The sequence below is a fragment of the Rhodnius prolixus genome, unplaced genomic scaffold (assembly GCF_049639745.1).
Source record: "Rhodnius prolixus isolate KJV_2025 unplaced genomic scaffold, Rpr scaffold_2, whole genome shotgun sequence".
NCBI lineage: Eukaryota > Metazoa > Arthropoda > Insecta > Hemiptera > Reduviidae > Rhodnius > Rhodnius prolixus.
Window position 1 is genome coordinate 49,928,730 of NW_027411592.1, and position 23,130 is coordinate 49,951,859.

The 23,130-nt window shown below is 31.5% G+C and overlaps 1 protein-coding gene and 1 long non-coding RNA gene across 3 annotated transcripts in view; one reads left to right on the forward strand and one right to left on the reverse strand.

Moving 5' to 3' along the window:
- wnd (Mitogen-activated protein kinase kinase kinase 13 wallenda) overlaps window positions 1-23,130 on the forward strand; it is a 40,376-nt gene that overhangs the window by 2,903 nt on the left and 14,343 nt on the right. The window contains exon 2 of the mRNA XM_074119789.1: window positions 17,276-17,399. Coding sequence (XP_073975890.1) covers window positions 17,296-17,399 — 104 coding nt within the window. The 5' untranslated portion in view covers window positions 17,276-17,295. The remainder of the gene's footprint in view (window positions 1-17,275; window positions 17,400-23,130) is intronic.
- Window positions 527-23,075, reverse strand: LOC141449901 (uncharacterized). 2 transcript variants are annotated; one of them, XR_012455757.1, is made up of 4 exons: window positions 22,901-23,075; window positions 13,449-16,120; window positions 13,088-13,368; window positions 527-4,991 (listed from the first exon to the last, which is right to left on the reverse strand). It is a non-coding gene; the product is annotated as an uncharacterized lncRNA (long non-coding RNA). The 2 variants fall into 2 exon arrangements; XR_012455756.1 differs by having other exon boundaries at window positions 12,922-13,368.

Sequence of the window (23,130 nt, forward strand, 5' to 3'; positions counted from 1 at the left end):
TTTTTTTGCTTTTTGCCCTAACTTCCTTAATAATTTTGATTGGTGTTTCTAGCAGAAAAGTTTTTTTTAAAAAATATATTCAGAATTGCAGTTTTCAACAAAAAGTTGAATTAATATTGACCATGATTAGTGCGTGATTAAGTAGCGATTCAATATTTTGGTGTGTTTTATTGATTGATTGTTTTCCACCTTTAACTGACATTTTCATAATACTCAGCAAAAAAAAATGTAAACAATACTTACTGAAGTTTATGATGACATTCTCCAGAAACTAATCCAGTAAAATCACATATTAAATTTCTCTTACTTTGCAATAAAAAACTTTCAAGATGGAATGTTTTAGTTCCTCGAGGACTCTAGGAAAAGAGAATATCTCCTCTTCAAAAAATATGTCAAACACAAGATTACCCATTTATTTTGGTGGGTAAATAGATTCAAAAGGTTTAGAAAAAAAAATGGTTTGTACCTTTTTGGTGAAAATCGAAGAAAAAATACTAGAAAATCAATTCAGTAATGAATTGTACTCACTCAGAGCAACTAGCAAAAGGATAAACTAAAAACTTCTGCACAATACTAGCAAAAGTTTGTAGTTTGCTATTTTAAAAAAATGCTTTTATCAAAAAATTTATTTACCTTCGCTTGCAGCATTTCACAAAATACTTTTGATGAAGTTGAAATTTCTTACTAAATGTTTAACTAATCAACAAATGTTACAACTAACGTTTTTACTTAAAAGTAAATAGGAAAAAATTTAGTTACGGATTCTACAAAAAATGTCAATGTGTAGAAACGAAACTTATTTTTAAAAAGGAGAGAGGGTAATTTAATTAGTTAAAAATTGAAAAAATATTAGAACTATTTCCGGAACTTTGAAAATTCCAACGAATTTGAATTAATGCTTAAACTTAATTAGAAAATTGAGGTCAGCTTTCTGAGATTTTTTTTTGACTTCGATCGCTGCAGAGCAGCCTTTCCACAATTTTCACACTTATACTCTTATATTTCTGTAAACTCAATTTTAAAAATTCGATTTTAAAGTGGAAAAAGTGAAAATAAAAATGTACGTACTTTGCAGAATCGATAGGTTTTCTTTAATGAATTCAATACTTCTAAACTGTTCCAATAATTTTATTAACGTAGATAAAATCTCTCAGGTTCTGTGCTAACTATTTACTTACCATAAGATAATTTTAATCGCTCTTTCCTCAGGTAGTTTAAAAATTTATGCGACATGTGTCCAAAGGAGATTATAATTTACTCATAGATTAGATAAATTGGTTGAATTATTTTTCTATTTGGCTCTATTATATTTTATACAACGGTCAACATCTGACTGTTTCATTTCATTAATGATATTGTTCTGTTTATTGTTTCTAAGTGGATCTATAAAAATAGTACAACTTTCCATCCAAATATAACAAATTGTAGCAAATTCTTGGTTTAAAATAATCATTGATTTTTTCTTGCTGACATTAAGGAGAAAGTTACATACCAACTCACAAAGTAATATTAGCTTAGGAGTTTTGTAGTAAATTTTAAATTGAGGAGATGCATGCGATGTTTTTCGCAGTATCGTGTGCATTTTACTTATTTATAGAAACTAATCGATATACTTAAGCACATTGTGTTTCTAAATTCTTTTTTTTCTACAACAAACTTGAAAAAGTTCTTTCAATTTTTTATAATATAAAAAGTTTGTGGCACTTACAAATAATTATGAATGCGTGTGAACTTAACAAAAACTAGCTTTGATAATAGAATAGTACTATTGTTACGTTTAAATAGAAAATGAAATAAAGACGTGTTTACTAAATTAAAAAAAATAATTCTCTCTGTAAACCCCCCCCCCCTTTATGATGTTATTTCACTTCGTGTTACAGAGGCACTAAATATGTGTTCATGGTTTGAGAAGTATAGCACTTCATTCAAAAATATTAGTTTAAAAACCCACACCTCTTCTGGACCATTACGTGGGAAAACGTTTAAAATAAAAGTGAGTTTTCAAGGTAAACCACAGTGAGCGTTTTTATGAAAATCTTTAAAATTAAAAAACCAATATTTGGAATCAAACTTAACTAACTTCCTCTATCTTTAGTCTAAATGTTTGTTAACTTCAGAACAATTGCACTGCAAAAGAACATTATTTATGAGTGTATTTATGGGTTTTAACAACCTGGTTTGATCATGGTTGGCACTAAAACAATGTGAAGAAGCTTTTTATGAAAAACTAAAACAAATTGTTCATAACAGTTCAATATTGCAATTACAACTATTCAATGAACAGTCCTCAAGTCCTCTCTTAAGAACCAATGAAGGTTCCAAGGTTTTAATGAATATATGCATATGATAATTGTAGCGTTTTTTGTACTATGCGATTGGTTTTAATGTCAGATTTAAATAAATTAACTGCAGGTATAACAGGTAAGAGGTAATATTTACGTTAAAACAAATTTGAAGTTTGTGCGATTTCTTTTTTTAAAAAAAATACCCCACAGATACATACAAACCAAGGAAAACCCTCTGGTTTGTATTAATGAAGGCCTTAATACGTGAACCTGCGGCGAGAACTAGAAATCGAAAGTAGATCTTACGATATTTTCTCTCTTTTAAAGTTAAGAGAAAGTTTCAAAAACTGACTAAATCGATTCCTTCTTTAGAACTAAACTTCGACTCAATATATTAGATTTCAGCTTCCTGCAATCCTTCCGCTTTTGTTCTGATAAAAGGTCATTCATTTTTACGCACATAAACTAGTAGAGTTTTTTCTTCTTTTTTTAATGGCTTTGCCTTAACTGTTTTTAACATCTTTATAAAAATATTCTGCTATAAAACGTAATTTAGAGGAAATAACTCAAAAAATTAGTATATCACAAAACAAAACTCTTTGATATTTCATTTGTAGGAAGAACTGACTGTATCGTAGCATTCGGAAGCTTTAAATCTGTGAATTTATCTACTGCAGCTATTATTGAAAGCTTAAAAAGTGGAAATTGTTTGTTTATGTTTTCTCGTAGGGAACATGAATTAAATGAAGAATAAAACTGGGCTGCTCCAGAATCTGTGAGCTGGAAAAAAATTAAAAAATGCTTCATTTCTATGTCAGTTCATTTTCTGCCTAATAATTTCTTTCTGAAACGCGTTTAATTGTGATTTCATTTATTAGACTGTGGTTTACCTATTAATCTAACATTAAATGAACACAGGTGATTGCCAATATCTTGATTTTCGTTTGATTAAATTAATTTTTCTGTTTAAAATAAATAGAATCACTATACCTTGATTCCAATTAGCCTTGACATTTGAACAAATCTCTTTCAAGTTTTTTTTAAAAAAAACTTCCGTCTCAAAATTCGTTTTTAAAATCCCCTCCACTTGTATTATTAATGTATGAATGGGTCTGGTAGAGAAGTGTGATGGATTTGGGATGACTACGAAAGAGACAAGCTCAGATCTTGGTTCAATGGTTGGTAGTTCATCGCTTTGGCGTTGTCAGGCTACGTTGGGCGCCTGAATAATACGTCAAAGCCGATTTCTACGCGCGATAATATTTGATAGGGTTCCCAGTAACCAAAGGTTGACATCTACAGATGTCATCATTCTAAACATTCTGTCAGGTCAAGCGTTTGCGTACAATCATTAAAAATTAAGAGCAAAATCAAAATCTGTGCCGGCAAAGGACACGCCACTGAACTAGGATATTGACTATTGCAGTAATTTAGAGAAATGGTAAACATTTTAGTTTTCTATAACTTCCATATTTTTCAGATAAAAGTACTAGTATCTAAGTATACAAATTGATCTAAGTTTTGTTCGAGACAAAACTAAAAATCCATGTTCCAGAATGTTACGAGGTCGTACAGAAAACCAAACATTTCCTGTAGAATTTAATTTTAAAAGTATAGCAAGATCGCTATTTTTCCTTGTAAAAAAACTTAGTAATGTAAAGAAAACAAAGTAATGCTTAATAATTTCAGGTGGGCTTTATGTCCAACTACCAATTAGGTCTCGTGAACGGTGGCAGATAGCAACAAACTTTACTTATTCTTATATAAAACCATTAAATAACATCCTAAGCCTAGACCGGGAATCGGAAACCAGTACCGCTTAACTTTGCTCGTCTATCGAAGCGCCTAAAAAGCTCAGCGATTTATTCTAAAATAACGCTTAAAGCCACAAGTTTGACGAAATCCATTGTTTTGTTTTTTCCAATTCAAGTGACGTACGATTTTTGAACGCCATTTGGGTTTTACGTTAAAATAGCTGAAGTGGAAATTAGTCACCTTCACTTCTTCGTAACTTTGTAGAACAAGAATTGAGAATTTCGAAGTCTCGAAAAAAGATACTGCCTGAGTAATCACCGTCTTCTCAAGCTGATTGGGTTAATATTTCAGTATGACTTTTGTATCTGTTATAGTTTCTACCAATAAAATCAATTTAATATTTAAATAATCTTTACCATTCGTTCATACTTATTTTTATTGGTGTGATTAACCGTACTCTTCACTTTGTTCCTTCCAAAAATAAGGAAAAGACTATATTTTTCAAGGATGTGATTGGTTTAAGAATTTTCTTGCTTGCATTAATTAACAGTTCTCTTTTATAGGTATTCTAGTAGTACAGAAATCCGATAATTTTGTTTGATTTTATTGGGAATAGTTAAGTAATGCCTTCTTGCAGAGGTTAACATCAGATTAGCCATTGTTTCCCTTTTTTTCTAGTGACGTTCATTCTTCTTTTTTGCAACCGCCACCAAAATGCAAGTTGCAATAGTACCTCTTAGTATAGACACAAGATGTATAGTATCCTCATAGGTGGGTGAACAGGTACTTTGTAAGTATACCCTCACAGGTATACCTTACCCACAGGTGTTTCAACCTTCTTCCTATTCTCACATCTCACTACCTTCTTTTTCTATTCTCTGGCCAACACTAAACTACCTTATCCAGCTTTTTTTTTTATGCCTTTCTGTTCTTTTACCTTCCTTTGTGGACCTGGAACAAATTTTTTTTAAAAAAATATACAAACAGAAAACTAGAATAATGTTTTGAAAAGTTATTTTAAGTTTTTCCATTGGTTATATATCTACAAGATAATTGTAAAAATGTAATATACACAGATTTATAAATTCAAACGTTCATAATATTTTGCACTTCGTAAATGCAAGACTAATAGCATTGATACATTTTTATAATGTTCTACGCAATTTTTAGTGAATCCAACAGATTCTCGCCGTGACAGTTTAGTGGTTAGATATGCTTGCAAAGTATAAGTGTAATACGGGACTTGGTTTAATTCTTTATTCCTCATTCAGTGCATTAAGTCAAGTCCTCTGATCCCAATTTCTCGATTGCTGAGTCCGTAGTTCCTTCCATTTTATTTACATGAATTAAAATGTTAACTATCTTTTAATTGAATTAAGTGCATTTAATACCTGACGTCATAAACGTCCAGAATCTTTGTCGGTGCACTGTCAGACAACAGACTGTGTTCTCTCGTTATAGTGATAATTACCGTTTTAAGTTAGTACAGTTTACAGTAACAATGTCTTCAATTAACCGTAAATTGTGACTTGTGTTAATTATTATTTTGTAAATTTATTTAAATGAAGAAGGTCTGACATTAAAACAAAAAATAAAACAGTGGCAGTTCTATAATTTTACTCAAAATTAGAACTTTTACGAAATGATTAAGAACTTACTATATTGTCTAGTGGGGGATTCACTATTCTGTAGCAATAGTTCTTATTGAGATGATAGTTTGCGTTCGCTAAAAGAAGTCGTTCAAGCACTATTGATCAATCTGTTTACAGTAACGTATTTGATTCTTACTAATATTATCTAAACAAGTGGTAAACATTGTACCATTCAGTGAAATGGCACGTGAGAGAAAAAAAAAACGTCCTTACAAGGAGAGAGTGACTTGCATTCTTCTAAATTATTTGTAAATATAATACGGAACAAAATTGTATTGCCTTTATCTTAAACTATTTTTAATGGATCAGCATTACAGTTTCGTCCAAAATAACCAGTACTCCTCCAAATCTCACTAATTTAATTTTTTGGAAGATAGCTATCTTTTTTGGGGTTATTGTTTTTATTTCTTTCGATTTAATTACTAGCTGTTTTTAATTAAAAATTTCCATTTCATTATGTCCCGCAGTTTAGCAGCTGTTCGTTTTGCTTCCTACGTACCATCTGCTTTTTAGATGTAAATTCATTTAAGTTTATGGTGGCGTAAAAACTTTTTAAAACTGAAAGTAACGATCATTAATATTATTGATTTATTAATATACATTTTTGAAGTATTTTCTTTTTCTGTTTTTTTTTTTAATTTAGAGCGCATCAACACCTGAAGAGTTTGGTACTTCGCAGCGTCCTAAGTGGATTGCCTGACTCAGGACAGTGTTCTCACACATTATACTGTAGAACCCTAAAAAGAAAAAAAATCTTAAGGCAGATAGTTGGGATTCGAACCTTCGGCTTCCGCTTGGAGTGCAGTGCTCTCACTAATCATTTAGCTAAATCTTCTTTAGAAATACGATTATAGAACAAAACATAATTGCTAAGGAATCCCTTCGTATTTTTCAGTTATACTGCCAACTTTTCCTTTGCAGAAATTAACTCCAAAAAACTACTCTCTTTTTTTGCATAGATCGTGCATTTCGCTGACCCTGATAGTTTCCTAATCTATCACAATATGTGATTTAGTTGGTGCGTGACTTTTGTTCTATTTTGAGTATGTACTCTCTTTTAGATATTCACTTGCTTTGACGTTTGAGATAACTTCAGGCAATCACAATAAAATGTAAAACGTCTATCAAAGCGGAAATTGTAAATAATATACTATCTGAAGTCTTTCATCGCCCACCACTAAAAATAGTTTTACGTAATGAAGTATATACGTCAGTATACATATGATTTTCATAATTAAGAATATGTGCGGATATGTTTCCCAAATTTTTTGTAAATTAAAATTATTTTCTATTTCTTATCAGAGCGAGAGAAAGATATTTATTATTTTTGATATGTTTATATAATTTGTGCAGTTTTTAAAAGTAATAAAGCCTCTATTATTTATTTCTTTTTTCTGATTCAGCCTTGAAACTATTGGTTTGGTACACTTATTGATAAGGGACATCATCTTATTACATAATTACAACTATAATTAATTGTTAGCAGTAAATTTATTTGGTTCTTTGTTTTGTTGTTACTTTTATGACTTTTTCTTTCGCTGTTAACTTGTACTCTTTTGAGTACACTCTGATAATAATTATTGGAGGTTCTTTCGATTTTAGTTCTAGTTAGATTGTTATGTAAAATTAATTGAATTCCATTTAATGTACCATTAATTAATAACAAGTTTTTAATTAACTATTTTAAATGGATAATTCTCTTATATTACTGCCGAGATAACCACGATTAACCAATAGATTTTAAGGAATGCTTAGCATAATCTCATAAATCTCAAAAATTAAAAAGTATATTTCTTTCTTAGAGACAAGAAATCTTACGAGATACTAAACAATTCGATTGTTGATCTACGACTTATGTAGGTACTTTTATCTGTATTAAATTATTATGTGTTTTGAAAGAGTCTATAAAGACTCTTTTGCATAAATAAATTCAAAAGAAATTCAGAAAGAATGAAAACAGTCCCTAGTTGCAAACCTTTTCGATAAAAACCTTAGAACTGAAATTGGCAGTAATCTTTCTTCCCCTCGAATTAATAAATCTGTCATACAGTCATCCTACAATGTACAATAGCATTATACTTTTCTCACAACATGCTTATGCTTTAATAAACTGTGAAATTGTACAAAGAAAGCAGCTCAATACAGTTCTGCTTAAAATATTTTCAAGTTTATGGCTAAAGAGTTTATTATTTATACATTTTTCACGTTCGATTTTTTTCCCTTAAAAGTTGTGATTTAATAATACATTAGATATTCTTTTTTTCCAGAGTACATAATTAGATTTATTAATAACATTCTCTCATTCATATCATACTTGAGACTTTTTTTTAATCTTATTTATAGTTACCTTTAAATATAACTATAGTTTTTAACAATACGACCATCTCCTATTTTGTATTCTTTATCATGTCATTTTATTTATTTGATAATGAAAGTTGCAATCAGTATCAATAACAGTTTTTAATTATTATCGTAATAGTTTTTGATATTAATTTCCCTAAGTCATACAAATATATTTTTTATTTAGTGTATCATTAGAGAGTTATCCGTACAGTGTGGAATAATCAACAGCCCTTTAAAATATGCACTAAAGTTAGTACCTTAAAATGTTCTTTATTATCGTAATACAGTCCTTCATTAAATCGTGAATTAACACCATGTAATTTTTAATCATAAATTCAGTGTGTGAATGTGGGATTACTAGAAACAAATATTGTCTTTCAAAGGAAGTTATCTAAAGAACTATTTTCAGAAACTGTAGCGCAACTACTAATTAATTTTTATAAGTTCAAAAAACTTTGACTCACTCTTAACAGATTGTTTAGTTTTAAATGACGACTAAGTGAGGTGCATTATTGTCAACATCAAAACTAACTAGTTAATTTAGTGCAACTGCTCTCTCTACTCAATTTAGAGGTTCATATATTTTATGCCTAGTTATCTTATCTATGCAGATAGATACCGATTGTCTATAACTGGTGTTGATTTGTAGAGTTTTGGAATTCTTTGGGTAGCCTCCTCTTCGCTGCAGAATTGGTAGCAATAAAGAAAAGTAATCGCCCATTTTTTCAGGCGGGGCTTAACGTCCAACTACCAATTAGGTGTCGTGGACGGAGGCGACTAGCAAACATACTTTACCGTAAATTTCTTTTATTAACCATTAAATAAAATCCAAGGCCTAAAGACCGGGAATCGAACCCAGTACCACAATACATATTAGCTTTACTGGTCTCGCCTCTAACCGCTCGGCTACCGTGGCGCCTTGATAGCAGTATATTCATGTCACAACATGCTCTGAGGATTAAAGACTTCTTAGAGTGGCCTTTGCTTTCTGTTTTTTCTTAAACATCCCACTTTTGCCGAACATTTGCATAGTGCAATCACTTTTCATTTCATATTACTGCTTTGGATGTAGCTGATTTCTGGAATAGTCGATGTAGGAGAAAGTAGATTGAAGACGGTGTGCTATAATAAAACCAAATCCAGTGCGAACTGAACAACGTTCTATTTGTGGATCGATTAAATTTTCTTGTTACTTATTCATGTTGACATTTGCATAATTAATGATTGTATGTTGATGAGCCAGAGCTTACTTTTGGTTACGCACAAGCAAAACCCAGAATAGTTTGAACACTTCTTTGTAGTGTATTATGTAAATGTTGGAAATGTTTAGAGCAGACGTTCCAATACTACCTACGGTCGGCAGAGTAGATCAGAAGTCCAGAAGTGCTGCCCCATATATATCCTTTGGGCCTCTAAAGCTCTGGTGATGGGCTGTAACGATAGAACACTGTCTGGTTGATTGAGAGTGCACTGAGAATATTGCTTGGGCTATAGATCTTTTAGAAATTAACATTTTTAATTCACAAAAATTCTTATACAATCAAACATACCCTGGTTTATTATTTAAAAATAGTATTTTGTTTCTTAACATTTTGTCAAAAAAAAACTTTTTATAGTCTAATATAAATTAGAAGCAATTTACATAAATTTAGCAAAACAAATTCCTATTAAAAATATTATAATTGATTTTAAAGCCTCAATTGTACCGACAATTATTATTAAATCAAGTCTTTTAGTTCTTGGATATTTTATGTGAATAACAAGAACTAATTAAAAAAAAAAGGAAAAAGCAAGAAAGAAGTAAATAAAGGTTCCACTGAAGGAAGAAACACTGTGGGAACATTGTGTCAAGATGAGGAGCATGTGGAGACATGTTTCTACCTGTCCTTGAACTCCCCTACCACCTCCTGCAAGCATCCAACCATACCAACCTGTGCTGCAGCCACACACACTCAGGTAACAGATAATTCCCAAGAGCGCTTCATTTCTACACAATAATCTAACCAAAAAAAGTGCCATTTCGGCCGTTTGAATTGCTTCACTTCTTTCTGGTGACTACATAATAGAACTAAACTGTTTTGAATTTTATTTCTGAGGCCTATAATTCGGCCCACAGTATAGGCCTAGTTGGCTTCAATTTATGAATAGAATTGTGAAGTTATTACTGCTTAAAGTAATTTCAATTGGAATGTATTCTGTCAAAATTGGCTTGATCGTTTCAAAAGTTATTACTGCTGAGAAAAGTGTTTGATGAAATTGATAAACATTTCGTTAAAATAGCGCAAAATAACTTTTAATTGAAAGAAATTAATTATCAGCCCAAATTATTAAAACAAACAAACAAATTTATGCTGAGGAACGATCTTCTAAACACCCGCCAATTCTTCAACTTTTGTTTTAAATATTTATAAAAAAGAGAAATATAGTTTTAAGTAAGAAAGTTGAATAAAAGAATCAATAAATATTGAAAGTTGAATAAAAGAATCAATAAATATTGAAAGTTGAATAAAAGAATCAATAAATATTGAAAGTTGAATAAAAGAATCAATAAATATTGAAAGTTGAATAAAAGAATCAATAAATATTGAAAGTTGAATAAAAGAATCAATAAATATTGAAAGTTGAATAAAAGAATCAATAAATATTGAAAGTTGAATAAAAGAATCAATAAATATTGAAAGTTGAATAAAAGAATCAATAAATATTGAAAGTTGAAAAAAATAATCAATAAATATTTTATTTTGGCAATATTATTGGAAGTGATAAATATTTTGCAAGAATTTTATTAGGAAAAAATTTGAAGAGGATAAAATGGGTATAAGGAAAAGGAAGATCAACAAGGAATACATTTCTAACTAGATATTTATAATTATAGTATCTACCAACATCATTGCAACAGAAGGAAAAATAATTTTAAAATAATAACCTTAAGTTGTTTACAAAGTCTCTTTGCAGAAATAAGGAAAATTGGAAAAAACAAACTTGGGCGAAATAATAATTCAATTAACGAAGTCCTGTGAGGTAGTGATAGTTCATATCAGATTTAGTTTGTAGTTTCCTTTGTAGCACAATGGTTAAAAATCAATGCTAAATGTGCCAGTAAGCAAATTCTGTAGTGTAAATTGTTTGAATAAACAACTTTAAATTTTAAGGCAAATAATTATGCTTGTTTGTGTTTACATTTTAATAACCTAAGCTTGATTATAATTTTTATTGATACCCTTTTGTGCAAGTTATGATATTTATAATAGAACATTTTATTCATTTATCTTTCTTCAAGAATATTTTAAAATGCTTTTTCTAGCTGGTTTAAGTGAAATCAATTTTAATTTCATTTTTGAGATTTAAAACAATGTTTTTGAAGAATGCCAAGAAATAATTTTTTTTTTTTGCAGCCAATTGTTTGCTCGTTTAAACAATAAAGATCCCTTACAATTTTCTGGACGACTCAACGATACTTTTTCTCAAAATTGACCGCTTTAGCGACACAAAATTAAGAAATTCAAAAGTTAGAAAAAGTGGTTGAAAAAGATTTAAAGGGTTAAAACCAGGTATAGGCTTTGTACAATAGAAGCTGCCCAAGCGTCAAGAGTACAAAACTACTTCTTTGCATTCTATTTAGCCCTTGAGCCAAATGTAATCAAATCTTCTTTTCGTGGCTATACTCATCTATATTAACCTCATCTATTAATAATACAACAGAATGCATTAAATTTACTGTAGGAACGAATTCGAGTGGACAGTTACAAAATGAAAGTAATCGACTCAAATTCGTACCAAACAACTTCCGATCGTCTAAAATCCAATCATTGTATAACTCTGTAAATCCACTCTACTATTTCTTTCTATAAATTGGATTTTTTTAAAAGAAAATAATCGCTAGGGGCACTTTCTGCGATATGATCACACTGTTCAGAGTAGATATTTAAGTTCTATGAAACAAAAAGCAAAAATGTTGGATTGCTTTCTGTGTAAAATTGCTTTTTTACGTTTACAACTTAACAATAGCGCAAAATTGTAAGGTTATCAAGAATATGTCATTCAGAATTTTAGTAATTGCAGTAAGCGATAGCCAAAAGTATTCTACCATTAATTTTTATAAGAATTTTTTTTATACATTTTTCGAGCAATATTTAGCAGATTTGGGTGAAATTGTAAGTTTTTTTGCCCTTAAAATAAATATCACTTTGAAACTTCTTCTTCTTCTTCTTCCCATGGTGCTACAGTCCTATAGTAGGAGGACCTGGACTTCATTCAAGAGATAGTGCCACTCTTCCCTGTCTTCGGCTTTTATTAGGCGCCATCTTCTAACACCCACCTTTCGCAGATCTCTTTCTGCGTCATCCAACCATCTTATCCTGGGACAACCTCTACGTCTAGCGGCCCCCCCGGATGTCCATATAATACTTTTCTTGGAACTCGATGATGGAACATCCGTTCAACATGGCCGAGCCATCTCAGCCTGCCTTTTTTTGATACAAGAAACTATGTTATGTCCTGGTTCTCCGTATAGTTTCTTGAGTTCTTCGTTCTTTCGGATCCTCCATTCACCGTCAATGTACACCGGGCCTTAGATTTTTTGCAACACTTTTCGCTCCCATATCCTAAGTATATTCTCGCATTCTTGTGTCAATTATTATTATTGTTATTATTATTATTTATCACTTTTATTCTATTGGGTGTTTGTGCCAGTTCATAATTTGGCCGTTAATAATTTATTGAATGCAAAATTTACTGTTAATTATAAAATTTTTGTTTTAATTTGCCAAAATTTAGAGCTAATCTTGTTGGTCGTATTAACCAAAGTAAATAAAACCTAATGAAGAATTTTTAGTAGAAATTGTTGATATAAATGATTTTGACCGAAAATAATGAAGTATAAATACCTGTAAAATGTTTCCTTTGATGTGCATACCATACTTGATTTAATTGTTAAAATTAACCCACAGAATTTCACTTTGATGTTTAATTTCTTTAAAAATTGTTTAATTTCATTTCTCAAATTAGTACAGTTCTAATAAATGGGCAATCGGATTATTGTAAAGAATTTACCTTAGATTGATAACAAATTGTGGTGAGAGAATTCATATTCTTCCTTCCTTTAATGTAGTTATCATTAACCTAATTAGTACAATTTTTTCAAAAATTTAATAGCTATTTCCTCACAACAACAGAGGAAAATACAATTTAAATGATGATGATTTTTAAAAATGGCTTTACCGGTGATTCCATTTCAATTTAAAATTCTAGCAATACTTCGGTGCCTTTTAATATCAAATATTTAATAATATCCTTATTTTATCATGGCATTTAAATGGTTGATTTTTGAAAATCTAAAAAAAAAAATCAATTATCCTTGGAAAAAGTTTCAAATAAGGCTTCAATGAAAATCTTGAAAAAAATGAAAAACCACCTTATTAAATAGGCTTACAAATTCGCCAGACATAACTGAAGCGACAGCAACAGTGAAAAGTAACAATAAACGTTATATTAAGGTTAAGTTATCCGTGGTGTAATTTTAATTTATATTCCCGCCAAGTAGTAAGCAATTTTTTTAATTGCGTCACTCACTCAATAGACCTTGATTTTAGTTTCTTTATTTAGTTTTTTTTTTATTGTGCCATTATTTTATTTATTTACATAAATGATTTTTTTAATTTTTCTACTTTTTTAATTGTACGAATACTAGTTCAATGATACATTTGTATGTGAGATAAAACTAGCTTATCTCAACATTACAAAGGTATTTAACTGAAGCCACACTGATAAAGCAGAGCTATAGAGAGCCAAATACTAGGATAAAACACGTTTTAACATTTTATCAATAAACAGTATTAATTTAAATATCATTAGAACAATAATAGAAAAGAAAAGAATTATTTTTATTAAAAATATTTGTTTATTTTGCAAATATGTACGTAATACATTAACTATATTTACAGCTAGACTGTAAACATTTAATCCATGACTTTGTCATTTGTGCTTCTAAAGCATTTTTATTTTCTTTCTAAAAGGAAGTATTTTGTGCGCATTTTTGAAATTTTCGTGGTAGACTTTGCGCAAGAAAGTAATTTTAAACGTGTTAAAGGTATGTACTTTACAGGAATGTCTAGAAGTGGGACTTCAGTGACGTGTGTCTGTATAGAAAGATATTTGTGTTTATACTTTGTTTTATCCTACATGAAAAAATCCTCCCAAATCAGTAAAAGGAGCACACATTTTCACTTAACGGATTTCTGGACGAACTTTCTGAGACTTCAGGTGAGAATGTACTTCTTTTTCTTTTTTTTTTGATAGATAGTTGAATTTAAATCTGTGGCGGTAATCTCCCTCTGTAACTTTATCTTAATTCGATTAATTTCTTTTTCTTGCTTGGTGAATGGAAACAAGAGTTCACGCCTTTGTTAACAAAGAATCTAGAAGGCTTTGTTTTCTTACATCCTGCCATTCTTTGCCTACATTTTATTCTAGGCCTTGGTATTTGTGTCACTTTTCAGTTAACTCGTAAAGTAGGCGATGTTCTCAACAATCAGACGCGATGGATCTCATGTTAACGCTAAACCAAAAATATTTTTTTGAAGTACACATTTTTTATTATTTTTTTTTTTTAAACAAAATCCTCTTCAAAGTTCTCAACTAATAATCTATACATCGATAAGTTCTGTTTCAGATTACTAAACAAAATGTTTCTGTGAAACTTACTTGGTATTTAAATATTAATTTAAAATATTTTTTGCTGGAAATATTCACTTTACTTCTTTCTCCAGAGGGAGACTCAGTGTTACACTGTAGTGGGAGGCTTATTTTTGTGTAGTACCAACTGTTGAGACCCTTATTTAAAATAAAAAATAAAATAAAATAAAAAGATCATCATTTTCTGTTGAAGGATTTCAGTCTAAACGTTAATGTAGGGCGCGAAAATAGCATCTAAACCAAATTAGGGCTTTCTGAGATTTTCTTAAACTTTTTTTATTTTTTAATCAGGCGATCTGAAAATTTATTTTCTGACAAAAAATCCATTTTAATAATTTGTAAAGGAGGAAAGAGGCTTCAATCCCTCTGACGTGGGAATCACTTTCCATTTATATAATCAATACGTTCCTAGATATGTATTATGCCACAATAATAAATGTTTTAAGATCGCTAAACGTAGATTATGCTTGGATTTTACTTAAAAAATAAGAAAAGAACTAATTGTAGTGGTGTGTTATCTTCTTATTAGGGTGCATTAATAATAATTAAAAAAAAAGAGATTGATTTTAACTGATACAATTAGGTAGAAAAAAGGAGTCTGCAAGTCCTTACAGGAAAAAATGGATTCTTTCTAAAAGAGTTTCAAGGCTGCTCTGTAATAGTTATTAGTAAGAATGAGTTTAAAGCTCGATTTTGATTAGCTCAAATTTTAAGGACATTATCTACCCAGTAACAACACATCTTCATTACTACTTACATAAATATTCTTTTAATTTTGGACAAAGAGATATCAGTGAATGAGGCTGCCCTGTGCGACTGTTTGACGAATCCCTCAAGAAACACGACTGCAATGACTGAGCTTGTCAAGAAACCATTACAGATTATCCTCTGGATTTCCGTCATACTTTACCAACAATCCCTACAATGCAAGGACCCCGTAAATAGTGCATCCAAAAAAACATCCACTAGTTTAAGATGAGTATATTTTTAAACCAAAACTAATTGAAATATCAATTTGTCCTGCGGAATAGGTTAATGTTGTTTTGAAGTTATACAAAGTTTTGTTTACGTTACAATATTTCTTTTAATTAGCTTTAAAATTATCGAAATAATCATAAAACTGTTTGGGTTACTTAAAAAAAAAAAATCAATTCGTAAAAATAACAATAATCTTTGAATGTTAATTTTATTGTATTAGCAAGATGTCGTATTTAGAGATAAGGATAACGGGAGTAATTTGCTGAGTGGGTAGTGCACAGGACTCCCACACAATATCCCTGGTTTGACTCTTTCCTTCATTTAAGATTTCTTCCTTCCTAGCTTCTTCATACAGCGTTCTGTTACGAGAAAACACCTTTCCGCAGTTTCTAGACTAAGGGCGCCAATGACCGACTGAAAAATTATTAAAATAATAATAATAATGTGATCAAGCTGTATTTCAAAATCGTACAGTAAACTGTAGGAAATGTTTTTACAAAATTAAGATTAAGGGAAATCGAATACGATAATTTATTAAACAGTTTTGTCTCATACATGTAATATTCTTAAAAATAGTGTAAATGTAAATTTACTTTTACAAAGTGTTAAACAGTCAAACGTAATTAACCTAGTGATATTCAGTACAAAATAAACCGCCGCATCTCGTCAGCAGTTACACTTGTTAAAATCATTATAATTGACGGGGTTTCCCATTGTTTTCTCAACTGTAGTTTATTTTTTGTAGTAATACTGTTTCATAGTGGCTGGATTTAGATATTACAGATTATTCTCTGGATTTTCATACTATGCCAATCACTACTGTGCAAGGACCCCGCAAAATGGTGTAAAAACATCCAGTTGTTAAAGATAAGTAGATTTTTGTCGTGGCACAACGATAGCGAGGTCAGAAGGGAAGAACAATGTATTTGTGGTATTGGGTTCGCTTCTTGGTCTACGCCTTGGAATTCATATGAGAATTTAATAGAAAAATACGTTCGCTAGCCGCCTTTACGAAATTCTGTCACAATTTTTAACTACTTTTTTGCTGATTTAATTCTGAAAACAATATATTTACTATAATTCTTACGGTTGTTAGATTTTGACTGAAACATTAGTATTGTGTACACTGGTTAGTTTCTAAACTAACATAAAAATGTGAACTATTTTTGATTATCTATTTCTTGATGACCAGAGACACAATCAAAAGAGACCATCAAGAAAAGAAACCTCTTTTCCGTGATCAGGAAACCTAAAAATATGAATTTTCTTGAATTAAATCAAACTCTTTCAACTTGGATAACTGAAAGTTAAACTGAGGATTTAAGTAGTAAGAAGAGAGAAATTAACACGTTAACTGCGGCAATTTAGCATGAGCTTAGACGATTAAATCAGCAACGATCGAACAAATTTACTGTTCGCTTCTGTTACTACAGAAAAATAAATTTAATTGAGAATTAAAGTATGAAAACAATTGTATCCATTTGTCATAGTGATACAGTAAATGAAAAATTATTTGGTGCAAAGTGAATTGATTTTACAGTTTTACTTATGGTAAATCATTTGTTTCAGGCAAACAGAAGTAAAAGAGTATGCATACTCCTGATGAGGCGAAGTGTATGGCATCCAATCCATCTCTCGCCCAGGCAAATACTTCCCTACCCAGTCCTGACGAGAAGGATAACATCAGCAATAGGTGAGTGGAAACGCTATAGATTCTCTTACTTTCTGGTTGCTATTGAGCATTTTCTATTTGAAGTTTGCGACTTCTGAAAAAGTGTTTTGTTTTTTTTGTCGAAATTACCATGTATCTAGGACAAAATCCTCAACACAAACAAGCGATTTAAAAGATTGAATTTTGTAGATATTGGAAGCTTTGGCTGAGCCCCAAAGTTCCATTCTGTAGGCCCAGACGAAGTTAGTGTAAATAGGTCGTTTTTGTTTAATGAAGGTTTCTATTGTTTTTCGAAAAGTTTGAATCGTCTGTTTCTTTCCGTTTAAGTCTAGCATGTGAATCCTCACAGGATAGATGTTTGTCCATGAAGAGCACAATCTGTGGTGTGAAGAGGAGTGTGGTTTAGGTAAACGGGTCGACTGATAGTTCGCCTAAATCCCCCAGGATTTTTCTAAAAAGTGGATTTATTATAGTGCCCTTATGCTTTGCCTAAATTATGAAGTGTTTATCTTAAGATAAATATAAATATTAAGATGGTAGATAACTCTATCTAGCCCATTATTGCCATATCTTTCATTTGTTTTGTTAGGAACATACCTACGTTAGGGCTAAGGATATTACCTAAAGCTCTTAAACATAATATCCTTTCAAAAAGTGCAATAAAAAAGACAGTAAATCAAGTAAAAGTTGTGACAGAATGGTTAACCTAACAGGGATAAAATACAATTCGCTTCCTTTCCCTTAAATTTACTGCAGAAACCCCCTCATTTGAGAGTTTAAGGATATAAGGTCAGTAGCCCTCCTTTTTTACCATAATATCGATTTCAAGAACCCAAAAGTACTTCTTGCATTCGTCAAAACAATTAAGACAGACTAACACTGACTAACATTGAGAAATGTTATCAGATATTGAATTGAAATTAAACTTTTAATAAAAAGCAATGATAGACTGATATGTGCTTAATTATCGCCCATTTTTACTTCCTATATTTAGAGTTTTACTGGTTGGTTTATTTTCCTCTCATCCTGTGCAAATAGGACTTTAGCAATAATCATTATGATCCAAAATTTCCCGTAAATTGCTCTTTTTAAATGTAATGGAGAGTTCGCAGGTTTTTCACCTTCAAAGATGTTTGGACATCCTGGCTACTGACTTCCGTCATTTATCATTTTTAACCTACGATAATTACTGCAAAAAATTTTCAGGTAACCTCATTAAGTATCTGAATTATCGCAATTTTCTTCTTTCTTTTTTTTGTTTTATCTGTGAAATTGACTCGCAAACCTTGTCCATTTAATTCACTAGCTTGACCATTTTTGGTAATGTTGGCCATCTTGACATTGGTTACTCAACCTCATCCGCTAACATCCTTTAGTATTCTTCATTTCATCCCTTATTGAACATCCATGAGCGTCCAGTACAAAAGTATTTCCTGTAAATACTCGAATTATCCTTCGAAAAATTTGACAGGAAAAACAAACACTTCCGTTTTTTCTTAGAATTAGAAAGAGAAAAGTAAACTTTTATCTCTGATTTATAAACTGAGATCGTTATAAAGCGGGGTTACGTCGCCTTATCAAATTAACGTTTCCTTATGAGCTCGCCCGTCCTCTTCTATAGTTTCTCTATCAGCAAAGCGGCTCGCCGCCCTTTGTGATTCTAAGGCAAAGCATTATTTTGTAACATTACACAGTTTACAGAACATTTCAACAGGTTACCTGATAGATTAGTATTACAGCCAAGTCCATTGATTATGCATACGATCAACATTTTGAAAACTACTAACGATAGTTGATGAACATAGTTCAGTCATTTAACATAAATTCAAAAAAACCGCAAGAATAATTTCTCGACTCTCGCTTACTACTTATTCTCACTTTTAATTCATTTATATTCTTCAAACTCAGACTATTTAACCCATATTAATTGTCGCCAACATATACGTAGATTGTAAAAGCATACATACTACATTACTCTGAAACGTAAATTTACAAAAATCCCGAACGAGGTTTAAGAAAAGTCAAGGAGCTGTTTTGAAGGAAATGAAAACTATCAATTGAAAAAAGAGATAGTTCCGTTTAAGGAGTTTTCTTCATACACAATTTTAACAGTACATTTAACCGCTCTTAACATTAAACAAAAGACACAATCGTTCTTTATAGAAATATACATAGCTCTTTAGAGGTTATATAACCCATTCTTATCTCAGAAGTTTACTAGAAAAAAGATTTTAAATGAAAGTTGTAGATTTAAATGTTTATTATCATTATATGATTAGCTACAAGTACACATCCTTCATCAGCTTCATACAAGTTACAGACACACTGACATAAAATAGAATCCTGGGCCAAGAAGGGGCGGATTAAAATGAACCCACAGAAATGCCAGCATGCCACGTTTACTCTCCGGCGGGGCTCCTGTCCACTTATCCTCTTCAACAGCAATCCTCTTCCTAGTACAGATCTGGTGCGCTACCTTGGGCTCTACATAGACAAACGACTCACGTGAACCCACACACTTAAAAGACAAGCAATGACAAAACGTACGAAACTGCTTTACAGACTTCTTGGACGACGCTCCAAATTACCAATTGCCTAATATACAACACTATTCTCAAACTATGTGGACTTATGGACTAGAGCTGTGGGGTTCAGCCAAACCAACAAACGTAAGGACAGTACAAACATTTCAGTCAAAACTCCTCCGACAGATAGCTGACGCTCCTTTCTACGTGACTAATCTCACTCTTCACAAAGACCTCAACATTCCCTTTATAGACCAACTCGCCAAGACTAAATACCAAAAATTTCACTACTCTCTCGACTAGCTCTAATCCTCTTGTACTGTCTCTCGCTTCCTTTGACATCCCTAATACTCCTCGCCGACTGAATCACCAGTGGCCCCGCGACTTCCTTGTAGTCTGAAGGCCTAAACGCCATTATTCTCTTATCTCTCCTCTCTCCTATAGAGAGGAGAGCTACCGCTGGGTAGTTTCTCTCCTCCTGCTCTCCTCCCGCACCAGTTCATCATTCTCCCCATATTTACTTATTATATACAATGTATACAGATTGTTAATTACAAAATAAAAAAAAAAGTTATCATTATATGAAGTTATAGGAACCGTTTTTAGGGAAATCTTAAGCAAATAAAATGAAAAATGTTGTAAAACCTTATTTTTGCGTAATCTGTTAGTTATAACAAAACTTCAGATTTATACAAATGCTAGATGCCAGACCCATTGGCAAGAGAGCAAGAGGCAAATTTCGACGAATACATTGAATGTCTCGGCCGAGCTAGAGGAGTATCTCTTGCGGAGATGAGAAGGTTGGCACGAGATAGATATCGATGGAAGGGTTGGATTCGGGCTGCTTCTCCACGCCTCACGGCACAAAGGAGATAGCGAAAGAAGTAGAACATTTGTATACAATTTCTCAATTTTGAGTTACGATATTTCAGAAATACAGAGACCCAAACCATTTTGTAAAAACCACTTTTTTGGGCTCAAGGAACCTCAAAATCTAAGTATGTTAAATGAAAATAAAAGTTTATTTCGGGACAATATAAAATTAAAGAGCTGAACAAAAAAGTATGTCTTGATAAATTGGATTATGTAGATTAAAAGAATGTGATAGTGGTATTGATTCTAAACAATTCAATATTCTTAGCGAAAGGTTATTTGAAATTATAATTTTTTTGTTTTAAAGTTTGAAGGATAAAATTGATATCCAGATTATAAATTCGATAATGTAAAATGTATCAATTTAAAATTTGAAACCTTATAAACTCTTGCTTGTTTCCTGTTTCGTAAAGGAAGTAGATTTGTAACTTCCTTTCTCTTACTGCTGGAACTTTCTCTGATTAACTTCTATCAAATAAATATAGTCTCATTCAGCAAGGTCATGTGTAGTCGTAATTTGGTTTTAACATAAAAACACTTTATTTACGAACAACATGCTTATGTTTTCCAATAGTTTTCATTCTGCAATCCTTTCCTCTCATTTAGACACGATCTTGCCGATCGTTCGCTTTCAATCTATTGTTGAGGAATGGCTAAAGAAGTGAAAACTGCCGATAAATGAGAGCCTATGCAATTATAATGCATTCTCCTTATAGCGAACTATCCTTCAACTAAATAGCAGTTTGTGTAAACTACCTACAAGTATTCACAGAATCCACTTAGCAGACTTAAAAGAAAGAAACTGATCACAAGTTAAAAACTTTTCACACTTCTTCATAGTCAATGAAAATATAATTTAATTCAAACAACTTATCTATAGAACTATGCAATACTGTTCGTTGTTTTTGGTGTGATTCATTAACCCAATAGGAAGAAAAGAATAATGCAAATTTTAGTCATTATAATGGTATTATACTAATTATAATGACTGACATTTGCAGTGTTATTATCTTCCCATAGAACTATGTTTTTCAAACCTACAAGCTGAATAAAGGTTTCGAAGTTGAGCCAAAGCTTCTTTTATCTAAAGGTTATAATTCTTCCAATCAATATTTCTCCTATATTCGCTTCGAATCTTTGAAGCGAATCATTCAATAAATAAAAGCCTGCTTAGTAATATTATGAATCCCTTGATTTCGTAAGCTGTTGGATCCTAATGTCAATTTCCATTCCATAAGTTCCTAGCTAATTCAGTTCATCTCTTTTCTCTCTAATTTGTTGGAAATTCTTCATGATGCCCGGTTTTCCTCAAAAAGTAACAATGGTTACTTTCTGAGTTTTATCAGTGGTAAATTCTCCCCTCTCACTACAGATAGGCCAAGCCTCTTGGGAGTTTGATAGTTGACACTGTGCGATTCTATGCCTCTGACCACCAAGTAGCATAGATCTGTTCTCTTTGTTAAATCTTCACTTGAGCTGAAGCTGAAGGGGCTGTTTTAGGTTCAGCATGCAATATACAAGTCAGTTCCACTAGTCTTTGCTGCTCATAAAGAAAATAGCACACCTCACAGTGGTCCTACCAATGAATGGACAGAGGAACCAGAAAATGTCCATTTTCATCTTACTTTTACCCTTTTTATAGGACATAACAGCATAACATCCATTTTGTATCCAGGATATAAACGGATGTGCCCTTTCCTAATATAACAATACGCACAAAGCTGGACCTGTCTATTGGGTATCCTACAATGGATGAATCCAGCTCTGATTGTGACAGGAGCAGAGGAAATACCCGTTTAAATCCTGTTTGATTACGTTACAATTGATAGTTGGTGATGCGAACTCCTGACACTTGTTGATCTTATGAAATAATATGCAAAAACGACTAGCGGCGAACCTTGGACTTTGTAAAAAGAAAAGGTTTTTTACCAACTAAATCCCCCCACGAGGAGTCGGCACAAATCTTGTTTTGCTTCATAGCTTGAGAAACAGAGTCCCCTATATACAGAATGTAATGTAGAACGAGCCATCTAAAATTTAGCAAATCTTCGAAGACTGAAGCAATTTTGTAAGTAATTAAACATGAAGAATTAAAGGAGGAGTAAGTCGTGCGAGTGTACTTACCAAAATTTGTTTTCTCTCCCTCATTCTTTGGCTCCATCAGTTTTCAAGAAGATTTACACTAATACCGAAAGAGGTACACTAGATAGACACTAGGTAGTTAGGATGAAAAAGAAATCAGATTAAGTAACTTTTTGATTTTTATTTAATATTTGTTTACTACAAAAGAATATTACTTGGTTTATTATTTATCTTTGGTTTTATAATAATCATATTTGTAAACACGGAGAGTA